At 40.9% G+C, this 25,223-nt stretch overlaps 1 protein-coding gene across 1 annotated transcript in view; it reads right to left on the bottom strand.

Moving 5' to 3' along the window:
- SH3BP1 (SH3 domain binding protein 1) overlaps positions 1-15,892 on the bottom strand; it is a 50,915-nt gene extending 35,023 nt beyond the window's left edge. The window contains exons 1-2 of the mRNA XM_042467922.1: positions 15,041-15,892; positions 1,417-1,459 (exon numbers count right to left, since the gene is read on the bottom strand). Coding sequence (XP_042323856.1) covers positions 1,417-1,459; positions 15,041-15,114 — 117 coding nt within the window. The 5' untranslated portion in view covers positions 15,115-15,892. The remainder of the gene's footprint in view (positions 1-1,416; positions 1,460-15,040) is intronic.
- Between the last annotated feature and the right edge of the window lie 9,331 nt (positions 15,893-25,223).

Raw genomic sequence — 25,223 nt, 5'->3', positions numbered from 1 at the left:
AAGGGATGTGATGGGTGCTATCCCAGATATTTAATCTCAAAGTTTTATATGTGGGCTTGGTCTTTACATTGATGAGCTGAGTCTAGAGTCAAAGAGAAGCAGAGTTCTGGAAAGGCAGTGCAGGATGGATTCTATGCCATAGCTGGGCCAGAATCTGGAAATGCTTCTACTGTAGTTTAGACAACTATCTGAATTCTCCACCTAGCATGGGCACTAGCCATCCCAGCTGGAGGAATTTTGGGAATTGTAGTCAAAAAAAGGAACCTTTGGCCTGGTACAGACTGCCAGAAAGCGGCAGTCTGGAGCCAATTTTAGGGCTCAGGATTGCAGAGAAACCGCATATTCCCGAGCCCCACTGCGTGGTGGCAACGCCATCATGGAGTGGTCCCATCCATATGGGGGCCGCCATGATGACGCAAGCATAGCGCAGCATCCTCACGTCATGGCTCTACGCTTGCATCGACATGTGACATTGTGCCAATGACGCACTCATAGTGTCCACCATGTGCACCAAAAAGAACCCACTTTTAGAGGGAGGCCAAGTGGTTTGACTGATGTGACATCCCTCAGGAGGAAAAATGGGTGCCTCCAGCCCACTCTTTTCGGGCGGTCTGTCAATCCCCTTTCATAACTCAGCTTCTCTTCAGATGTCTGGTTAAGGGAATGATGTACTGCTTTATCACACTAGGGGGCAAACAGGATTTAACATTTCCTGTTTAACTCTCATTTAAATCCCGTTTGCCCCCTAGTGTGATAAAGCAGATTGTCTCAGACACAGAATCCATTTTTGAGAATAAAAGTAGCAGTGGTGTTAACAGTGATTTATGTATGTCCCGAGTTTTTCCCAATACTGGGACTCAGGGAAGTTTATAAATATTAAAACCAATTGTTGTCATTGTGGTGTGACCAACTTATGTCAACCCTAAGGTGAACCTATTATAAGGTTTTCTTGGCACGATTTGTCCAGAGAGGAGTTTGCCCTTGCCTTTCCCTGAGGCTGAGAGAATATGACTTGCCTAAGGTCCCCAGTGGGTTTCCATGGTCAAGTGAGGATCTCCTGGAGTTCCAGCCCAGAACTACCATTTTAGGTCAATATTAAACCTACAAATTAAGATACATCCAAAAATCAGTGAGACAGATTCAGTGAGACTGAAATTCTTCTGTTAATTCTTGAGATCTCCTAGGATTGCTCTTTCAACTACAATAAAGTCTGTTGCTCTATGAAGTAAGAAACACATTTCTCGCTATTGCAACAACATCTGGATCTTTCTAGAGAGTTGAAGCCTTTCCCAGATTGTTCTCTGACTCAGATGTAAAGCAAAGGAAAAAAAACTATACCCAAAGACAAGGGACTCTTTCTCTCTGTGACTGCAGGTACAGGTAAGCACATGCCCAGAGATCAAACCCACGCCTCACCTGCAGCAAGTCTTCAGTCAAGTATTCAGCAGTTTCTTGGACTCTAAGAATGAAAGAGCAAAAAGCAGAAGAAGAAAAAAGAGGAGTCACAGATCCACAATATATATTTGCCTGCTACTTTTTAGTATTTCATTTGTAGCTGCAGATGGCAGGGGAAAATTTGAATGCATTTATTTGGAAATATCACCCACCTTTCTTCTGACATTAAATGTAGGGTTACACTCGTCAGGTTGCAAGACAATCTCCCATCCAGATACTGGCTACATGCAAGCTTATTAGATAAACTATGGTCCAAAACACACTGCAGAAATAATCCAGTTTGAGATTGCTTTAAACTGCCCTGGCTCAATGCTAGGGAATTCTGGGAACTGTAGTTTTGTGAAACATTTAGCCTTCTCAGATGCCACAATAAACTACAATTCCCAGAATTCCCTAACACTGAGCCAGGGCAGTTAAAGTGGTCTCAAATTGGATTATTTCTAGAGTGTGTTTTGGACCTAAACTGGTTGCTTCACGTATGCTTGAACCTGGCAAATTTGCTTTGAAATATAACAGGGATGTGAATCTTTTTTAAAAAAATAAATGTTATTATAAACATTACATAACAAAAAAAAAATCACATAACAAGTACAATTAAACAGGGATGTAAATCTTAACTTATTTCATTCCCATATGCAAGCAAAAACATTTCCACTGAAAATATCAACAAGAATACAAGAGGTTTTTTGCAATGGCTGACTCCTATTCATACTTCCAGACTTACTTAGGGAAAATGTGTCTATGCAAAAAATACACATGGCTTTCCTGAGCTCAATAAAAAAAAAATGCACAGAAGAAATATCTTGTTTGTTTTTAAATATCATGTATCCTTCACAAAACATATTGCTGTTTGTACACAAAACATGTTTTCTGCACAGGAAAACTACATATGATACACATTTTCACAATTTTTTCCACAAAAATTTCAAAAATTTGCACAACATGCATTAATTTCTGCAATTTCTGCAAATACACTGATTCTTGTGCAGAAAAATTACATGCAGTTTCCTTGTTCAGAAAACACATTTTAAGAGATAGCAAATATACTTTCTGCATAAGAAGCAATGTCTTTGCTCACTTTGCAGTGTGCTTTGTGCAACATACATTATTTAGATACAAACATACTGCCTTTTCACAAGAAACATTTGTTTTTGCCTGAAACCACCATTTCTGCACAGGAAACTACTTCTAGATGTGAACAAATTAATTTTCCTTAATAAAGTCCTGAAATGAGAAGACTTGCATGGTTGTTCTCCTTTTTTCTCAATGTTGTGTTTTGAATGTTGAGACACTCTTTTTGCTGAGGATCTGAGTATTTGCAAGTACTGTACATATTCATGTATAAGTATAGAAATGTTAGTTTAAAAAATGGACCCTCAAAAAACTGGGTTGACTTATCCACCAGTCAATATAAGTATCTTAACTCTTATCCAAAAAAGGAACTATCCTCTTGAAAGGCAAGAGCTTAGTATGTATATCCCAGGAGAACCTAAAAGAAATACCGATCCCCTGTACTCTATCTGCTGGACTTTTTAAATGCCAGGCAGAAAAATGGCAGCGATGATTCTTTGGTGCTTGATCTCAAAGAAGCACCAATAGAGTAGAGATGCTTCTTTGAGGTTCTCCCAAGACATACTAACTCTTGCTTTTTGCCACTGTTACTCAGAGAAAGGGATGGTTCCTTTTATTTATTTATTTATTTTGATGACTGAATACTGTACCATAGCTCTTGCCTTTACATCCTTTTTGACATGGATTCATTTTCTTAGCCTCACCTACATCCACGGCTTAAAAATACTTTAAAAATATACAAATTCCGATAGGCAAATCTTGACTTTGCCCTTTGATATAAGGGACACCGTTTTATTATGCCATTATATTAGGGTTGCCATCCCTGAGGACCTCCAAACCGGGGAAAATGTAGGACAAGTAAAGTTAGACTTTTTTTTTTTTAAATCCTGGCCAGGAAATTAAAAAAAAAAAAGGTCTTACTTTTTAAACCTTGTCCAAGGCCTGGCTGGGGCCTGGGAGACAGCGTCTTCCAAGCCCCAGTGTGGCCTCGGAGGACTTCGCAATTGCGAGCCGCTTCCAGGGCCTGGCTGGGGCCTGGGAGACAGCGTCTCCCAAGCCCCAGCCAGGCCTGGAGGACTCCGCGATCGCGGAGCCACCTCCAGAGCCTCGCTGGGGGGGGGAATCCCGGGGCTGGACCGTGCGGACCCGCCCCAAACCAGGAAAGTCCCCGCCCCAGGCGGGATAGGGCAACCCACATATATTTATGGGGACTGAACATCCATGGATTTTGGTATCTTCAAGGGGGCCTGGACCAAGTCCCAGTGAATAACAGGGCCACTGTAAGTCATTCCTTATCTATCCAGCCTTTAGGGTGAGCACAAATGCCTACAGAATTTTGTTAGTTCTTTGACATTGTTTTTCTTTGCTTAATCTTTTACTTCCTTTATTACATGCCTCTACATTTTACCCTAGACTTATCTAAGGGTCATAGGAAAATCCATAATTTTAGCCTGAACACCTACCCTTGACTTATACATGTGATCAACTTATACACGGGTATATATTGTATTCTTCATATCCTTGATATAAAGCATCATTTATTTTACCTGCCCTCTGTTTTGTTTCATTGGATGTAACTATGATAAAAAGATGTGCTAGATTGTATTGTTATTTTATGTTTTTACATTTTTAAATGCATCATCATGAAAGAGTTTGAAGAATGTATGTCTGTCCGTTTGTGCAAATTATTTATCAGATCTGTAACCTGTATTCCTTCTGAGAACCTGAGGGAAATATACATGCAGGATCTCCTGTTTCACCCTTGGGAAATCTTTGGGAAGAAAAAAAAATGAAATCATTCACTCAGCTCATGCAAGCTTCATGTTTATGTGCAGATTTGTACCTAACATTTTCCTTTCCAAATCCAATATTTGGTACCTAGATATTATTTTTACATGTATATATATAGTGAAAAAATCAGAATACTTGGAAGGGCAGCTGTAAAAGAATTAGATAAGTTCCTCAAGTGTTACAGATAGATGACTCAGTACCGAAGTAGGATCATCCATACCATGATATTTTCAGTTTCTGTGTATGGTTGTGAATGCTGGAAAATGAAGAAACCTGACAGGAAGAGCATCGGTGTAAAATGTGGTGCTAGAGGAAAGTTTTATAGATGCCATGAACTTCAGAAATGACAAATAAATGGGTCCTCAAACAAATTAAGCCTGAATTCCCAGTAGAAACCAAAATTACTAAACTTAGATTATGTATTTTCGGCATATCACAGGAAGACATGAGTCATTGGTAAAGATAATAATGCTGGAAAAAAGATGGAGGCAGTAGAAGAAAAGGAAGATGGATTGACTCTGTTCAGAAAGCTGTGGCCATAAATTTGCAAGGCTTAAGCAGGGCTGCTAGATATAGGACCTCTTGGAGTTATCTTATTCATATGTCAACGCTGACTTGATAACACAGAACAATAACAAATAGATCACAACTTGGGAGTGTTAATTCTGGAGTACAAATAGACATACTGGCTAGCAATTCTGGAATCTATAGTCCAGAACAAGCTTTTTACAGCTCTGATATAGAAAGGGTGTGGTGTTATGGGTTTCATAACAAAATGTGTGTGTGTGTGTGTATAATGTTATATACCTACCTTTCTCATAAAAAGGAGCCCACTTCCCACTAGAGCATTTTCACTATTGTTTATTTAGTTCTTTAAAAAGATGAAAGGATATGGTGGCTCACTATTATTATGTCCTTACAACAAAAGAAAATAATCCAAACAAAAATGGCAGCATTTGACTAAAACTCCTGACCAGAAATTATACTTTTATAATGCCATGGAAGCGTCGATGTAATAACCATAAAACCCCAAAAGTGTCATGCCAGAGGCTCTGACATTCCAACCTAGGGCATCAAGATAAACAGAACCCACCATTAGTGAAATCTTTGGCTTTTACTCTGAAAATTACATAATCTTTCCCGGGTGCTGCCCCTTTTCTGACAACAGGATTCAGTAGCCACCATAACTCCTTTACTGCACGGAAACCCAGAACAGAATCACTACCCTACTAATATGGAATTCATTAACTGCTAACACTCCTATTCCTTTTCCCATGTGGAATTGCAATGGATTTTTCATACTATCACAGCATACTGTGAATTTTCTAGGTGAATATCCAGTTATGTTCTGTCCATTCCAGTGCTACTATCTTACATCTTTTATATGGGTTGTGGGTTTGGACATGGTTTGTGACTTATCAGAGAGCTCAATCTGTCATGGCTTGGCACTTTATCTGGGTGATTTTCCTCCCACCATGCCCAGAAAAGCATGTAAAGCTGCTGAAAAGTGCAGCAGTTTTGCTCCTCACCGCTCCCCTAACTCTCCAAAAGGGCAAATTAGCCAAAAATGAAACTAGAAGTAATCTCATATTGGTTTCATTTTGGGTTTCATACAAGGGTGTGTGTGTGTGTGTATGAATAATCATCCTGCCTCTGACATATCAAGCCTGAAACAGTCCTAGAAGCCAAGATGATCAAACTGAGGCTGTCATATTTTGATGCTGACCACATCATGGGAAGGCATGAATCACTGGAAAAGGCAATAATGCTGGGAGAAGTTGAGGGTAGTAGAAAGAGAGGAAGATCGCAGGCCAGATGGCAACACTCAATTAGGGAGGCCAAATTTACAAGACTTGAGCAGAGCAGTGGAGGACATAGGGTCTTGGAGATGTCTCATCCACGGGGTTGCCATGAATCAAGGTAGCCTCAAGGACAGTTAACAGCAACAACAACTCCAACAGAGGAAACCCCCCCCCAAAGCCTTACTAGAATGAAGCTGAAAAAAATCATTCATGATTATTACTCATTTATTACTGCATTACTGATTGCCATGGTAGGAACTTATGGCACTTGGGGACTAATGGCATAGCAATGTGACTGGGAATTTATTGATGGGTTTCCTTATAAATGAAAGGGTGCTCTCTAATCACTCTTCAGTGGCACAGCTGCAATGGGTCAGAGGCAATGTTGTGTGATACATATTGCCAAAGATGCTATGTTCCAACTTTAATTGTTGTTTAAAAGTTGCGTGTGATCCTTAGAATCACTCTTAATTTGGAATTGATTACTTATGAATGTTGTTCAAGAGGCTAGAAAGCAGAGGAGAAACATTAAAAAGTGGATAGGCTAGCCAGTAAGGTGTAGTAGTTTGAGCATTGGACTGTGACTCTGGGGGCCAATGTTCAAATCCCCACTCAGCTATGGAACCCCACTGAACAACTCCACTGAACCCCATACTCTCTGAGCCTCAGAGGATGGCAATGGTCTTAGGGTTGCCATAAGTCAGAAACGACTTGAAAGCACACAACAACAACAAAACTGGTTTACATCCTAAAACAAAATAACTTTTAATAAGGTTAGGTGACCCTGAAATTTTCTGAGAATTGTTATATAAGGGATACAACTATGCAAGACGATATCCCAGCTGCAGATTTATTATGCTGAAATGCAATCCTACATCTACTAACCTGAGAACATGTAATAAAAAAGAAATGAAATTATTCTCTCATTATGTTGTAATTATACTGTATCCTAGTCGTGACTTCGTTACTGCACAAAGGAATGAATTACGAGTAATTCATTTATTTGTATTTGTATCTTTATTTGTAATGTTACTTCTGAGCCTTGAATATGCACATTGAAATGGTAATTATTGTTCTGCTTAACTACTCTTACATCAGAGACAAGCTATTGTATTCCTAGGTGTTTTCACAACAGAATAATTTTATTAGTACTATTCAGATCTAGCACTCTTTTACCTTGTTGCTCATTTTATTCTCCTTCATGTGCCAGATGTTTTTATTCTGCTGGTTTTACCATATACTGTGTCTAATCTCTCTACACACACACACACACACACACACACACACACACACACACAGTTGCCCCTCCTTTTTCACGGGGGATCCATTCCGGACCCCCTTGCAAAAATGGAATTTCGCTTATATTCAAGCCCCATTGGCTTGAATATAGGCACGGGAGGGCACTGCAGGTGCATGCACCATTCTTTCCCCCTTCGTTCATCCCTCATGCATAAGCGAGGGACATGAGTTCAAAGACGGCAAGAATGGAGGGAGGACTATATATATATACAATTTTTAACATATATTACCGAGATCATTTTTGTAATTAGGTCTAAAACTATAATAATTACACACACCCCAATCATATTTTGTATATGAGATGTTTTAGGTATCTATGTATATTAAATGGTTTTTAAATGAGTCCCAATCCAAATAATCTCCATTATAATTTAAAGTGTTTCTCTGTCTGTTGTTCATGCTACACAAATCCACCTGCTCCGTCATCCAATCATCAGACTTACCTAATGAGACCAAAATGAAGACCATAGCATATTTTGGATCTCATCAGTAAACTACTTTGGGTACCTTCTAAACCGGTGGTTCCCAAGTCTTTGGTCCTCCGGGTATACAGTACTAGACTTCAGCTCCCAAATTCCTTACCTGTAATTTCTGGAAGGGAGAAATAACCAGAGGACCAAAGTCTGAGCAATAACTTCAGATTTCTCATTTTTTGCTCTCCAACTCACATTTATGAATTGATCATGACTAAACTCAATATTTAAGCATAGCTTGACATCCCAAAGCTTTTGTGCAAAATTGTAAAAAAAAAATGCTGGGTTTGGTCGATTATGTGTAGAACTTTACATGAAACAGACTTTAAGGGTTGTAGGTGCTTCTACTTGTGTTTCCTTCAAACCAGAAGCAAAGTCATCAGCATCAACACTAGCAATGGGGGGTAAATTTTTCAATAACAAATAAAATGAGCACACTAGCTCCGGCATCTCATTATTCGGGGTTGGAAGCAACAAAGTTCTGCGGGGAAGTTTTTACAAACTGCGGTGGATCCAGATTAATTTAGTTGCACTTAACCTTCATTGAAATCAGTATGATAGTTATGACTTGCCTTGGAATTAAGAACCAATAAGCCTATATCCAGTCTATCATGTTCACTTGGGGGATTATTATTACTCTTGTGTTGTTCTCAGTAGATTTAAAACATACTCTCTGTCTGTCCCAGTTAAAATGTCCCAGTTTCTCTCTCTTCCTTCCACTTTCCCCTTCATCCTCTGATTGCTTCAATTGTACTAAAGTGAGTTCAAAGTGTGAACGTAATTTGCACTTGGCTCATCAATGGGGAGAAAAGATGAAGGGGCAGAATCTTGCCCTTCCCAGTAGGCTCAGACAAAAGCAAACTGCTGTACTCTCCCTTAGCTTGTCTGTCCTTCCTCATTAATAACTTTTGCTATCTTGACCACATTTTGATACTGGCTGGCCACATGTTTACCAGATTTCTGCAGTGAAATATTGCAAGGTATGTTAATACTGAAAGCAAATCACATAGTGCAGCTTCCTTCACAGTGACCTATTTGAAAAATCACCGGCAAAAATGACCTAGGTGAGTACTGCACTTTCTGTGAAAGTTCCTCCTTGCCTGTCCTGGTGTGAAATGAGTTAACAGCCTCTTGACACATCCACAGCAACCACCAGACAGGGAAGACGGGAAAAACAACTCTGGGACATCTCAGCAGAGAGCCCTGCCCTATTTCTGCTCATGTCATTCCCAGGTGTCCAGAAGAATGTCAGAAAAGAGGCAGAGAGTAGGTCAGGGCCCTCCAGAAGGCCAATGTTCTTGTCCACACTGGGTAGGGCTGAGGGCATGGGCAGTTGATGGGTGGAGAAAATCAGACGCTATCCCCCACATAATTTAAAGATGAAATATTCCTCTGATTGATCCACAAGACACCCATAGTTGATGGGCATTGTAGGCAAAATATTTAGAGGGCCAAATGTCTGTCTCCCTAGAGAAGACCCAACAAGGATGAAAGCAGTAGTGCTGAGGAGTAAAAATACTAAATATATCTGCCCTTGGTATCCATGGATTCTTTATCCATGGATTCAACTATCCACAGTTTGAAAATATTCCAAAAAGGTATAAATTCCAAAAAGCAAATCTTGAATTTTGCCATTTTATATCAGGGAGACCATTTTGCTATGTCACTGTATTTAATGGGATTTGAGCATCCATGGATTTTGGTACCAACAAGGGATTCAGGAACCAAACTCCAGTGGATACCAATGGCCCACTGGACAACTCAAGGAGAGATTCCAAACCCCTGCTAAACCCTGGTTTGGACCCTTTTGTGCAGCGATGTTTGAGAAGTGGTCCCTTAAGACAGGGGTGAGCAAGTATGGTGGGACTGGGCTGGGGGCCACATTCAGGGATATGGAACAATCTGAGGGATGAGTGTTTTTTATGGTTTAAGGCCTTAAGTATCTCCCCTATGGATGGCTGCCCCCACCTGCACATTCTTTGCTTAGCAAAGGGGCTAGTAGCCTCAAAAAGGAAGGAAACAACCTGGGTCTCAAAAGAAGCATCTTTTTGCATTGCTAATGAAATTTAAATTCTATTTCCTGGACTTTTTGACACTTTGTGTCCCAGAACCAACATGGCCAGAGGGAGGAATGGCCTGCCTTCCTGGATATCCCTCCCTACTATCTTAATAATAATAGCAATTGTTACTATTATAATAGTAATAATAGTAATATTATAATAATAGTAATAAAAACAGCAGCAACATATTGACAATATGCAGGACTTTGACTAACATCATCATATTTTTCTTCTCTTGTATTATTATTAACATCTTTTTCTGATGAGGAAGCCAGTGGAGCTTCGAAAGCTTGGAACATGTATTTTGAACATTTTGGTTGGTCCCATAGGGTATCAGCCAACATTTTGTGGATTTGGGATGTTATTGTATTTTGCTATATGGACAACTGATTTCATACAGATCACTGATACAGCGGGGGGAGGCTCTCCACTCCCTCCCAGCAAAGAAAGAGGATGGGTGAGATAAATATGTGCATGATGTATCACACCCAGGATGATTTGTGTAGAAAATTAAAAAGTTACTTTTTGGACTATAGCTCCCAGAACTGCCTGTAGGATTCTGGGGGTTGTAGTCTACAAGCAGTATTTCCAAGCTTTGTATTTTCAGCTGAATGGGCACAACTGGATCTAGCAAACTCTAGATTTTTTTTATACCAGTAGAAAACCAGAGTTCACAGCAAGCTATGGGCTTGCTGTGTTGTCTGGAATCAACCCAATATGGCAAGAGGAGAGAGTAAAATTCCAAGACAATACAGATTAAAAGGATCTTTCTGTTATAAAAAGTAACAAATAAATCTATTGGGAAACACTTTTAAACCATCTAAAACAATCAATATGAAAAGTGCAACAGAATATCACTGTATGTCTCTTTAATAAGCACCTACCCATCTTTGGTTCTGATTATAACCTGTTTTGCAGATTTCCCCCCATTCTCCATTTGAACTACTTGACAAAAATGAAATACAACACTCAATCCATTTCTTATTAACCTAAAAACATCCACATTATTAATTGATGCCAGATCTTGAACCCAATTTAGAGGCTTGAGCATGTTCAGATTTTATCTCAGGTTGGAATATATGTGATTTCCACCATTCCAAGAAAGCAATATGTGTAGTATTCCCATCCCACTGATATCAGTTCCTTAATGGCCCAGAGGAGTTATTAAACATTGAACCAAGGTTGTGTGAGACACAACTGCACAGGCATGAATAGCTGCAGCCCAACACAAGCACAGAATGTGGTACTGAACACAGCACCTATCTGAGTACAGTTGGTCCTCCATATCCACGGATTAAACCATCCATGGCTTGAAAATATTTTTTAAATATATAAATTAAAAAAAAAAACTTTGATTTTGCCATTTTATGTAAGGGACACAATTTTACTATGCCATTGTATTTAATGGGAATTGATCATCCATGGATTTTGGTGTCCACAGGGAACCAAACCCCAGCAGACAGCAAGATCCCACTGTAGTTTAACTTTCAACTAAAGGAAAGAGTATCTTTCTGTCTCTTATCATTGTACTGTAAAAGTTATGGACCATCTCAAAACAAAATGGAAGGTTAGCTGAATTTAGTCTTTTAACTATTCATATTTGTATCCCATCCCTTCCCTGTGGAATACTAGATGGTGAGCTATCACCTTATTTTTACAACATTCCTGCAAAGTGGTTTAGGCTGACCGTGTAAAACCTAAAGTTATCCAGTGCATCATCATAGCGAAGCAAGAATGGAGTCAGCTCTCTCCAGCTGAAACTGAACACTAACCAGTCATGACACTGGACTGGTGAAGGGTGTGAGTACTCAACCGCATACCCATGCCCTCCTACTTTTCAACAGATGATAATACCAGAATGTGGTTAAGACGGCAAAAATTAATGAGGAAGCACATACAGGGTAGGAGGATCTGCAGCAATGTGCTTTTAGCTAAGCCTACTGGGAAGGGCCAAATCCTGCCTCTTCCTTTCCTTTTCCTTCCCCCCTGCTGAATTAATTGAATGCAGGCTACTTTTGCACTTTGAACCCTTTTTGCAACAACTGAAGAAAGTTGAAAAACGTGGGAGAAGAAAGAAACCAGGACATTTTGAAAACAGCTGGAAAAGTGTAATGACAGATAAATCAGTATGGTCTGTACTGTCCCTGGGACAGTGGGGGGGGGGGGTGCATGCCTTTCTTACCCTCATTTAAAGAAGTAGAATTAAACTGAATGATAGTAAAATTGCAGAATTGTGATTTCTTGATGAAACAATGCCACAGAGAGAATCCAAACTTATGATTATAGGGGCACAGTGCTCATTCCAGCTACAAAGTAGTTAGAACTTTAAAACACTATGGGCTTTATCACACAGGGACAATTGGAAGTATAAACGGTGATTACCCTGTGCAAATTGTGCATTCACAATTAAGATTTTCACATGACCTCGCAATTAAAGTGCCTTTATCCTGGGAATATCCTATGAAAATCGTGCAATTGCGATAAAGGTTTTCACACGATGTTGTGATGGAAAGCAATTAAAGCGCCATTATCCCAGGAATAACCAGGCAATAAACAGCAACAAATCATTCACAGGAAAATCCCATGAATGATTTGTTGCTGTTTATTGTCTAGTTATTCCCTGGTTATTCCCAGGATAATGGCTCTTTTATGTGTGTGAAATGTTAATCACATTTTAATCGCAATTGTGTAATTTTCACGGGATAATCACCGTTTAAACTACATATTTCCCCCCGGTGTGGTAAAGTTCTATGATCTACCTCATAAATAATTGGGTCTTCAGATGATGTCGGACCGCAACTCCCATCATCCCTTACCATTGGTTAAGCTGGCTTGACATCAGGGGAATTGCAGACTCACAACACCTGGAAGGCCACTTGGTCAACGATTCTGGGCTACCAAATATTTGGACAGTTGAGTTGGAGAAAACATAGCCTGTTATCTCCAAGTACTCTCTTCCCTATTTTTTTTGGCTCAAACATGAAAAGCAGGTTACAAGATCCTCCGAGCCCCCAATTCTGAATGTTTAAAATTGGTGCTGAAAAAATGGCCATAGCAATGTAGGCAGATTTAAACACAAACTAGTGGCGTCACACTAGGGGTGGCGTCACTCAGTACAGTAACACATGGTGCCACCCCCATTGACCTCCTCCCATACCACAAAGTACTGAATCCTTAATAATGTTTTTGTATTAATATTACTTATAAATCGTAATTCCTGTATATCACAGAATGCAATGGCAAATGGTGTGACAAAAGCAACCTGAGGCCTCTCCTTTCTTCTCCCTCTGAGCCTCCCCCCATTCAGACCTTCTATCTCTTCAGCATTTTAAAGGGATGGAGGCAAACGCCACAGGCCATTTCTGCCAAAAGGGGAGAAGTAGTGTCACTCCCTATTAGGGTGTCACCTGGTGCTGCCTACACCCCCACATCCCTAGTGATGCCCCTGACATATACAGACATGCACATACACACACATGCAAATTCTGACACACAAAAGCTGGTTTTCAGATAAAACTGAAACCAAAAGTGACATCACATCACTTCTGAATTGGTTAAGATCTATTCCTATGGCGTGTCAAAAGGGTATAGAGATAAAATCTGGTCCTGGTGCAATTGCCCACCCCTAGTTTAGAATCATATATTCTCCCACTCCACCCCCAAATCTGTACCCCGATAATCAGGTTTTGGCACCCACAGACATCATGCCTTTTTAAGAGACCTCTTTACTCAGTTACAGTGGTGGTCAAGTGGAATCAATAATGGTGGATAAAGATGTATTGGAAAAGTAATGTTTTTGGACTAAAATGTCTAGGCCTTGCATGCATTGCAGATATAGCCAGCATGCACTGCTGGCTTGAGATTTTTTGGGTGACGATGTAATTGTGTTTTATCTTGTTGTCGATTTTAACTGTATGTGGATGTTTTTAACTATGTTGTTAAACCGCCTTGATCCTTGGAAAGGCAGTATATAAATAAAATATTATTATTATTATTATTATTATTATTATTATTATAATGCAGCTTGACACCACTTTAAAATGCTGTTAACGCTATCTTATGGTATCCTGGGATGTGTAGTTTCACAAGGTCTTTTGCCTTCTCTGCCAAGATTGCTGGTGGTGCTCCACACCAATCCCAGGGTCCCATAGGCTGAAGCTACAGCACAGGGTGCATCTACACTGTCAAAATAATGCAGCTTGACACCACTTTCAGTGCCATAGCTCCATCCTATGCAAGGTGACCAGATCCCCTCCTTTTCCAGAACGTGTCCTCCATTTCAACCTTCTGCCCAGGAGGAATTCCATAATGTCCTCCATTTGAAGCCTGACTTAACAAGTGTGGGTTTATATTTATATATGTGTGTTTCTATCTTTTATTTTGGAATGTCCTACATTTTGTCCCCCTCTTGAAGGTGCATCATTTTGCAGTGCCTTCTCCTCCTTTGCAACTGGGGCATCTGGTCACCCTGATCCTATGGCATCCTGGGATGTCTAGTTCCACAAGGCCTTTCGCCTTCTCTGCCAAAGATTGCTGGCGGTGCCTCACAAAACTACCAATCCCAGGCTCCCATAGGCTGAAGTTAAAGCACACTGTACAAACAATGCATCTTGACACCACTTTTAAGTGCTATAATTCCATCATATGGGATCCTGGGATGTCTAGTTCCACAAGGTCTTTTCCCTCCTCTGTCAAAGAGTTCTGGTGCCTCACAAAACTACCAATCCCAGGCTCCCATAATAGGCTGAAGTTAAAGCACCCAAAAGTGATGCCAAAGTGCATTCTCTCTGGAGTGTAGAAGATGCACCCTAGAGTTAGCACCCTAGAAATCCCATCGCCTGGAGCCATGGCATTTAAAGCGGGCTCAACCCGGATTAGCTCCCCAGCCTTAATGAGGAAGCCTTGGGACTCCCACTAAAACACCTGGAAGGGACCCCATCTCCCCCAGCTCTGCTCTGGATCCAGTGGTTTCCCCAGGCTCCCACCACAGGCGGCATCCGCACTGCAGAAATGATCCGGTTTGATCCGACTTTAACTGCCCTGGCACAGAAGCCAGGGAAGCCTGGGCATGATACAAGTTCTCTCTTACCGTCCTCCTCCTCCTCCTCCGATGCCCGGGTGAGTGAGCTGCTGCCGCATCCGATTGAATTGCCTTTTCATCATCTTTTGGGGGGGGGAAAGGTGACAAGAGTCCCAGCCAGAAAGGACCAGAGCCAGCAGGAGCCAGCAGCTCAGCCCCCTTTTAAAGCCAGCCAGCTGCCCTGGCAAGCAGCATCCTTCCTCTTTTGCCTCCTCTTCCTCCTCAACAGCAGCCTGGGCCCCCCTGCCTTCTCCTGGCCATTTTCTGCCTTCCTCTTCTCCTTCTCTCCTTGGCTTTCCCTCCTTCTTGCCTCCTTTGCTGTGACTCCTTCCCCTCCCCTTCTCCTCCCTCACCCACTTCCTTCTCTTGCACTTCTTCTAGTTCCCCTTTGCTCAGGTTTCTTCTACTACTCCCCCCTTTTTTCTAATAAGTTTACAGCCTCTACCCAGCTTTCCCCCTCCTCCTCTCCTCTTCTCTCCTCTCCTTTCTCTCTCTCTTTCTTTCTTTCTTTCTTTCTTTCTTTCCTCCACTACCTTTCCTTCCTTCCTTCCCTTCTTTCCTCCACTACCTTTCCTTGATCAGGTAAGATCTGCCCTCTGGTTCTCTCTCTTTTTTCTAAGTTTACAGCCTCTCCCCAGCTTTTCCCCTCCTCCTCTCCTCCTCCTTTCCTCCCCCCCTTTCTTTTATTTTCTTCTTTCTTTCTTTCTTTCTTTCCTTCACTACCTTTCATTTATCAGGTATGATCTGCCCTCTGGTTCTCTCTCCCTTCCTGTCACCCTCCCATTAAAAGAAAGAAAAGAACAGAAATCAAGTATAAATAACTTCAGCCTAGCCTTGAAGGGAAAATATTATTACAGCAAACAGGCAGCAAAAGCTGCTTCTGCAAGAGCTGTGTGTCTAGAAGACTTCCTACTTTTGATTTCTTTCTTTCTCTTTCTCAGCTGAACTTATAGGTTGACACATCTTGGGTCACACTGAAAAAGCAGCTTGAGGTCTAAGCCGCACTGCAGAATTAACCCGGTTTGATCCCACTGTAACTGCTGTGGCTCCAGGCTATGGAATTCTGGGAATGGTAGTTTGTTAGAGGCACCAGAGCTTTGGGACTATAGGAGCCTTAGATCCAAAATACACTGCAGAAATCATCTTATTTGAGACCGCTTTAACTGCCCTGGCTCAGTGCTAGGGAATCCTGGGAATGGTAGCTTATTGTGTTACCAGAACACTCTGGCAGAAAAAGCTCGATGTCTCTCAAAACTACAGTTCCCAAGATTCCCTAGCATTGAGCCAGGGCAATTAAAGCAGTCTCAAACTGGATTATTTCTGCAGTGTGTTTTGAACCCTAGGCTGTGTCTGCACTGCAGAATTAATGCAGTTTAACACCACTTTTAGCTGCCATGGCTCTAATCCAATGGAATCCTGGCCCTTGCAGTTTGTTGCAGCACCAGAGCACTCTGAGAGAGAAGGCGAAATGTTTCACAAAACTATAAATCCCAGAATTCCATAGCATTGAGTCATGACTGTTAAATTGAGGCCAAGGTGCGTTTTTTCTGCTTTGCGGATGCATCCTAGGTCAGGAAGAGAGTTGGAGGGATGCAGAACAGAGTTGGGGCAAATGGATCCCTTCCAGATCTTTGGTGAGAATCCCAAAGACAACTTCGCCCCACCTTTGCTAGGGAGTTTTAGTTCAAGAGAGTCACAAAAGAGAGGCTTAGGGCTGTGGCCAAACAGATAACAGGATTCTGGGAGCTGCAGTCCAAATCGTAGCTGTCACCAGCCCTGATCTGAGCTAGAGACAGAGTGGCCAGATGTCCTCACTGACACTGCGAAACGGAGAGTATACAAGAAAAACATAGGACTTTACAAAATATAAACTGAAAGCACTCAAATAAAGATAAATTCATGCTTCTTAGTCTCACTCAAACTGGAGGACATTTTAGCATTCTTCCTGCACAGAAGGTTAAAATGTAGGACATGTCCTGGAAAAGGAGGATGTCTAGTGATCTTGGCCAGAGATTGTTACTAGGTGGAGGGATACGATGTTTTCAGCTAGTTGGGCCTCCTTCTGGTGCAAATGTTGTGGCATGTGACAAATTATACAATTCTGACCAGCAAACAACACAACATGTAGTTATAAAAACTCGTCCTGTGCTCTCCCAAGATCTCTCTTTGCTTCCTGCTGCCCACGCAGCCTCTAAGCCTGTTAATCTTCTGCTTTAAAAACAAAACAAAATACGTATCACATCAAAACAAAATTCTACATCAGGGGAAATATAGATACTGTATGTGATAAGGATTAAGTACTGAGAGCCAGAGTGGTACAGAGATTTCAGTGTTGGATTGTGACTCTGGAGGTCAGAGTTCGAATCCCAGCTGGGCCATTGAAACCCACTGGGTGACCTTGAGTAAGTCACACTCTCTTAGCCACAGATGATGACAATGGCAATCTCCCCTTTGAAGAAACCTGCCAAGAAATCCCCATGATCGGTTTGCTTAAGGGTTGCCTTAGATCAGAAATGACTTGAAGGCACACAACAACTAAAATCTGCCTTATCTGACCACTGGTTTATCTTGCTCAGCCTCAACTGTGTCTTTAGAGTTTTCACAGTACACTTTCTGTTATACTTTCAGTCCCATCCTTGCGGTCATGAGGACAAGAAACTTGCTTCTTTTTTCTTGTTTGGGAAAAAAAACGCTTTATCGAGCTTGGAATACCATGCTGAGCACCAAATACTGAATTTAGAATACTGTGCATAATTCCATGCTTGCTTTGCTAAACAATACTGTATCCAAAAGCCCTCTTTTCCATCTCCCAAGTGTTCTGTTCAATGTGTGAAATTATAAACAGGTGCTGAAAGATTCACCTTCAACCCTTTGGGATCATCTAATAAAAAATCTGATTAGCAACAACAACAAAAAAAGAGCTGGGAAAAGTTCCTATTTGAACTATAGCTCCCTGATTCCTGCAGTGCCAGCCATGTTGGCTGGGGAATTCTGGGTGTTGTAGTACAAAAAAAGTAACTTTTCAAAGCTCTGATAAAGAGTCACAACACAAAAAGGAAACAAACAAGCTTCATCACACAATGCAAGATTAACAGGAAATACACAGATGCAAGATGTAATGTTTAGGTGATCTTTAAAGAGGACTCACGCCATTTGTGGATGATAGGTCTACTGACCGCCACTTCTCCATGGTATTCAAATAGGACTTAAGGCTCCAGGGAAGTGCATTGGGAAGAGTGGATGGCCACCTTTGTCTAAGTCCAGTGTTACTGGATTAGGAGAGTTGATGCAGCGAAGCAATTTTTGTTTGAATGATAGCAGCAAGACCAGCTCTGCCATTGGATAGTGAGGCAACTGCATCAGGCAGCCAATCAGAGGTGTCATGAAAGTGCAAGAAATTTTGTATTTTGGTTATTTTGTTTTCACTGCCATAGAGAGTTATTCATCTGGTTTTCAGCCTCAGGTGCCAAAATTACTTTTCTAGCCTCAGGGATGAATGCACCTTGACTTGTGTGGAGTATGGTGGCAGCAGAAGAGGTTAGGATGCCCCTGGATAGTAGTTCCGAAACTTCCCAGCACAATGAGCACTTCCAAGTGTGACAATATAGTCATTGCCGATATCTCTTTGAACAGTATCCATTTATATGATGGATGTTGAAGATATAATGGTTAGAGTAAAGGTGAGGAAAGTGTGGCCTGGGTGCCCCCGGAAGACTCCCAATGCATCTAGACTCCCCAAATTAAGAAAAATTGTAAGTGATTCTTCCCTCCCACCTCCCAGAAAGGCTTAAAAAAAAATTATAGAAAGCAGGAACCTTGTCCTCACAACCCCTTGAAACACCTTAACTTGTCCCCAACACTGAAAACAAATCAGCCAAAAATGAAACTAGAAGTACTGTAGTATCAGGGTCTCCTCCCCAGTTGTCCAGCCTTGCATTAGAGTGTTGGAGTAGGATTTGGAGGAATCCAGGTTCAAGGCTGCATCTTCACTGCAGAAATAATGCAGTTTGACACTGCTCGAACTACCATGGCTCAATGCTATGGATTTCTGGGATTTGTCGTTTTGTGAGATATTTCACCTTCTGTACCAGAGAGTTCTGGTGCCAATACAAATGTCATTGTGTGGGAAGATACAAAGTAATATGCACATGTTTCCCGAAATCAACCTGCTGTGTTATTCATCTAAAATGCTGCCTTTACCTTCTTAGGTGGTGGATGTACACCCTGGAGAAAGCAAAATGATATGTTTCCCTCCCTGTTCCCCCATTTTCCTAGTCTACTGTAGGCAGTCTCTCAGTTAGAAGCCATTTGCAGTTCTCTTCCTGCTGAGAAACCACACAAGCAAAAGAATGATGGGGATAAACGGTACGCAGTATCGAGAAGTGGGGAAATTAAAGCAAAACCAAGGTAAGGAAGTGGTCAGAGTAAGCAGACATGAAAAGAAACATTCTATAATTGTAAACATAAAAAAGAGGGAGGAAAGATCTGCCTTGGGCCAGCTGTGTTTAAAACAATGAAATGGCAAACCCTCATGTCTGCTAAATCTATCCATTTGAGGGGCAAAGTTGCAACCACCACATGTTATCTTGTACTGAGAATGTGCATAGATGTTAACTGATGCCAAAAAATACAATACCTAAAAGATATGTGCATTGGTTGCATGGGTGAATAGAAGGCTGTTCTGACCCATGATACTTTGGCATCTGAGCAGCAAATGATGCCATCCTAAGGTACATGCAATACCTAACACCAGCCAAGTTATTTTGGCAGATGCGAGAAGAAGACGCCCATATAACACTTCTTCCTGGGGTAAGAATACAATTAAAATGAACTGAGAAATAAGCACCGCAATAAGAATACAATAAAAAATGAACTGAGAAATAAGCACCGCAAGTCTGTAGCCTAGTTCAGCTGTACCACTCTGCCTAATCGTAGGGCCATCCTTGGCAGAAGGTACTTCAACTCCCATACTCCAGACTACAGCTTTCATAATCAGTGATAACTGTTTATATTGTCAAAACTTCTGAAGATCTACAATTCTTGTAAATGAATTCAATGAATTTTACAATCTAAATATTGAATGAAATGATTTGTGTAGCTTTGTGCTCCCAAGAATCCACAACTGTGGCAAGACCTTCTTTGCCTTATTATGCTTGTTTACTGGAAATAAACTCCACTGTATCCATTGGGTCTTACTCCAAGTAAGTACATACTGGATTATAACCTTAGAGTACACATAGAATTCAAAAATATAGCCCTATTAGGCTGTAAAATCAGTTGTGTAAAGTGATCTTGTAGTACCTTTGAGACAAAATGGAAGAAAGAAGCTGGCAGCATAAACTTTCATAGACTTAAGTGTACTTCCTCAGATGCATTTGGTGGAGTGAGATTTCCACCAAATGCATCTGAGGAAGTAGACTTAAATCTATGAAAGTTTATGCTGCCAGCTTCTTTCCTGCAGTCTCAAAGGTGCTACAAGATCTTTCCACATGCTGATTTTACAGTTTTATATCTTGAATTCTATGTCTATTCTAAGGTTATAATCCTGTACATTTTTACTTGGGAGTAAGACCCAATGGATACACTGGAGTTTACTTTCAGTAAACATGCATTACTTTCAGTGAACATGTAAGTGCTGAACTCCAAGATTTCTTTATATTATAATAGACGTTCTTATTGCCTTCTTTCTTGTATATTTAAGTGGACTCTGACCATTAAGGTTTATGCTACAAGAAATGGATTTTTAAAGAAGTGCGGCAGTACTCTTTATTGTGTTCACTAGGCATCAACTTAAATTATGTAGAAGTAGTGGCCAAGGAATAAAAGCAGTCCAAAGAGGAGAAAAAAAGGAAGTCAGAGGTGAAGGAGTGGATACAGCACCGCTTGGGCAAGTCTTCTTGGAGTAATCCTTAAATATGGCCTGGTTTTTACTTGTGAAATATTGGAAGCTCTGCTACTTTCTGTCTGCTCTCTGCTGCTTTCTATCTGGCTTAAACTATCTGTAAAGGGACTGTGCAAGCTTTGATATTACTTACAGGTCTTTATGCAGAAAACACATCAACATTATGACTTTGATTCTTCTGAGGTAGTCTGGATTATGGCTATATCTGCAATGCAGAAATAATCTAGTTTGACACCACTTTAACTGCCATGTATCAATGCCATGGAATTCTGGGATTTATAGTTTTGTCAGACATTTAGCCTTGTCTCTCAGAAAGCTCTGGTGCCACAGCAAGCCACAAGTCCCAGGATTCCATAGGATAGAGCCATGAAAGTTAAAGTGCTGTCAAACTGGATTATTTCTGCAGTGCAGATGCAGCCTAAGGGTCCTATAATCCTTTATCATTGGCCATATTGCCAAGGGACTAAAGGGAACTGCAACCCAAAATATGTGGAAGGCCAAAGGCTTTCCCTTCCAAGATTTTCTGTCTTCTATTTCTTTGGGTATTATTTCTCTCCACAGAAAGCATATGTATTTGTAATGCAAATGAGCGCGCTGATTTACCAACAAATTCTGAATTTTAATTTCAGCTGCATGGCTAGGCTCTAGTTTAAACCTCATATGTGAAAAGACCATTAGATTTAAAACTACTGAGTATGCACAATGAAAAGACAATGAGTAAGATTAAGTAGAAATGTGTATTTTAAAAATATAATGAATGCTAACTATATAAGTGATGGTCTGAGTGTTAGCTACAATGTGTTTCTGCCAAACAGTCTAGGCTACTCAGAAACCTTTCTTTTCATTAGGATATCAGATTCAGAAAGCAAGCACAGGATCAAGTTGCATGAATAATCAGAATTTAATAAAACCAGTCTTAGTCCTATTTCAGTATTTAGAATTGCACTGTAAGTGCAAGAGAGTAGGGTATCAATCTGCTCAATAACTGGTTGCCTTCCAATTCCATACTCTAAATTCTTGAACCAGATTGTACACATTAATACATTATTCAAGATGTATTAATTTGTATTCTTCTAACTAAAGAGATTGCATTGTCTGTTCTGAAGCAACATTAATTCTTTTGGCATGACTTAATCCAGACATCGTGATGAGGACAGCTTTGTGGAAGCAATAAGGGCTGTGTGGTATCAGAAACTGTGTAAGGAAGGACTGGCAAGTTATGATTCCTCCCAATGTAAGACAGCCTGAGTAGAAACAACTTTGGCTCCTAGTGCTTGATGTTCCACAACAGGGATGGAGAATGTCTTTGGGTTGGAACTCCCATCATGTTTCACCATTGCCTATACTGTCTATTGCTGATACAGTACACGAACAATAGAGTATGAGTTGGAAAGGGACCATATGGGACATCTACTCCAATTCCCTACAATGAAGGAATACAGCTAAACCACTCCTGAAGTCCATCCAATCTCAGTTTAAAGATCTCCTAAGAGTCCATCACCCCCTGAAGCAATCCATCCACTTTTGAACAGCTCTTAAAGTTAAGAAGTTCTTCATGTTTAGGTGGAATTTTTTCTTGTAATTTGAATCCATTGATTTGTGCTCTAGTCTCTGGAGCAGCACTCTTATCCCTTCAGATATTTAAAGATACCTCTTCAGTCTTCTCCAAGCTAAACATATCCAACTCCTTAAATTGTTCTTCATGAGGTTTGGTTTCCAGACTTTTGATCATCTTCGGTGCCCTTCTCTGGGCATATTACAGCTTGTCTCTATCTTGAGCTGTCATGCCCAGAACATAGTACAGTCTTATAAATGGATTTTTTCTACACAGATTCAAGCATACACGGTTTGAAAATGTTCCCCAAAAGTACAAATTTCAAATATCAAACCTTGATTTTCCATTTTTTATAAGGAATACCAATTTGCTATGTCATTATATTTAATGAGACTTGAGCATACACGGATTTTGTTATATACGGGAGATCTTGGAACCAAACCCCAGCGTCCACTGTATTCCAGATGAGGTCTGACTAAAGTAGAATAGAGATTCTTTCAATCTGAACAATATACTCTTGTTGAAGTAGTTTAGAAGTGCATTGACTTTTTGGATCACTGCATCACACTTCTGACTCATATTTAGCTTTACTAAGACCCCTAGGTCTTTTTCATATATACTGCATTAAAGCCAGTGTCACTCACTATATTTGTGCATCTCATTTTTCCTGACTAGATGTAGTACCCTATGTTTATTCCTGTTGAAATTCACTTGGTTAGTTTTGGCCCAGCAATCCAGATCATTTTGAATTCTGATCCTATGCTCCCCCCTCATTTGATAAACATGCTTTCTATTCCATCATCTAAGTAACTTATAAAGATGTTAAACAACACCAGTCCCAGGTCAGAGACCTGAGGCACCTCACTAGTCGCTTCTGCCCAGGATGAAGAGCAAGGTCATTGGTGAGTCCTTTTTGGGTTCACTTGGTCAACCAATTACAGATCCACTTGACTATGGTTTTATTTATTTATTTATTTAAGGGATTTATATCCTGCATTTCTCCCACAATGGGATTTAGGTGGCTGTAGAACTGTCTAGCCCACAGTTCACCAGCTGGCCTGCAAAAATAACATGGAGGACCTTGTCAAGAGTGAGCACAAGAGACAATTCCAGGTTTTTAGACTTCAGTTCTCATTGATCCCCCAGCACTGTGACCAATTATCAAGGCTTAAATGGAGATCTGCCATCTGCCCAGCCATGCAAGAACAGAAAAGCACCTGTCTAGTAGCTGGGGCTCCAAATTTTAAAGAGTCAGTATTAGGACACATACAGCATGAGTTGATTTATTTATCACAGCCAAGACGAATAGTCATGTTGATTGATGGCCATTACTGATTTATTACTCAAGGATTACACCGACCTTGGCTCCTGGCTTTAATAGTTGAAGTCTATTTGCTTCCCCAAAGCCCTATGAAATTCATACTAAGTTCATATCAAGGTGCCCTTCTGGGTCTCTAGTCTCATCTCTATACCTTTGAGCAAGAATTTATAGAGGGATGAAATCTTGGGGGAAAGTATTTGGCCTCCTGCTGCTGTTATACTCCATCCCCAGCAGCTATACCCCCCCCCCCCCCGCCCAGTCACTGCTCTATTCAGCTCTGCAGCACACAGCAGCAGTTACTACTGCAGAGGCCCCTGCAAAAAGGAGCGGGAAGCAGGGAGAAAAGGAAGTGTGGGCTATTAACATGTACAGAGCAGACCGCAGTTTGGGCTCAGACCCAGCCTGCCTGCAACACAAGAGGAAGGTGACAGTTTCCAGGGTTAATACGTTGGTTTGGTTAGCACTTGTAGCAGCCTCATGCCTCCAATAGTTCAGAAATACTTGGTTCTAGCTACTAAAGAGAGCATCCCACCATTACTACCCTCAGCTGAGCAACTGTAGGTTGGGGCCCAACTGTAGGTGGCAAAGGCATATCTTAATGTCATACAGGGAGTTCCTGGACCTGAAACAGGAATCAAGAGAGGGGAACAGAAGCACAGAGGACTGGTAATGGTGGCTGCTGGTCTTGTTCCACCACTATACTAGAAGGTGGGCTGGCGAAAACAATGGAGGATAGTTTCTATTTTGTGGGGGATGGGAGTATCAAATGCTGCACATATGCACTCTGCCTCCTGCATAGCTTTTGAAATAAGCCATTTATGTGCATGCAACTATGGTCAGAGCTGGTTATAGTCCACAAGCAGACTATTCAAATGGGCAGGTGTAGATTTCAGCATCTTGAAAATCTTGCCCCTGCTCCAGTTTAAACAAGACTAGGACATGTTTTACCCTCCAGACATTTTGGCCTACAACTCCTAACAGCCCCACACTGTTTAGTCAATGGCAATTTCTAATCCCAGACATCTGGAAGGTCAACACTCTCCCACCCCTTCCCTTAAAATAGCATACTTAGGACTGTGCAGCTAATGCTACTGAAGCACAGGGTCAAAATTTCATTGTTCTGTCCACAATCAATAAGAGACAGTACATATTAGGGGGGAAAAATACAGAGCACATTTGCATTATATCTGTATATCATAAAATTCAGCTTATTTCAGCATAGGTTTTTTTTAAAGCACAGATTATATATAGTATTGTGACCAAGATACGGCATTTGAACCATGCTACCAAGCCTTCCTGGCTCCAGACTAAGATCACTGAACCATCCAAGTTGCAAGAGAACCTTGAAAGTGGAAGACAAACAGAGGCTTATAAGTCAAAGACATGGGGCACAAAAGTACAATTCAGCATTAGT

The sequence above is a fragment of the Sceloporus undulatus genome, chromosome 5, assembly GCF_019175285.1.
Source record: "Sceloporus undulatus isolate JIND9_A2432 ecotype Alabama chromosome 5, SceUnd_v1.1, whole genome shotgun sequence".
Classification (NCBI taxonomy): domain Eukaryota; kingdom Metazoa; phylum Chordata; class Lepidosauria; order Squamata; family Phrynosomatidae; genus Sceloporus; species Sceloporus undulatus.
Note: the sequence above shows the minus strand (reverse complement) of the source record. Positions and strands in the feature narration are given on the sequence as shown.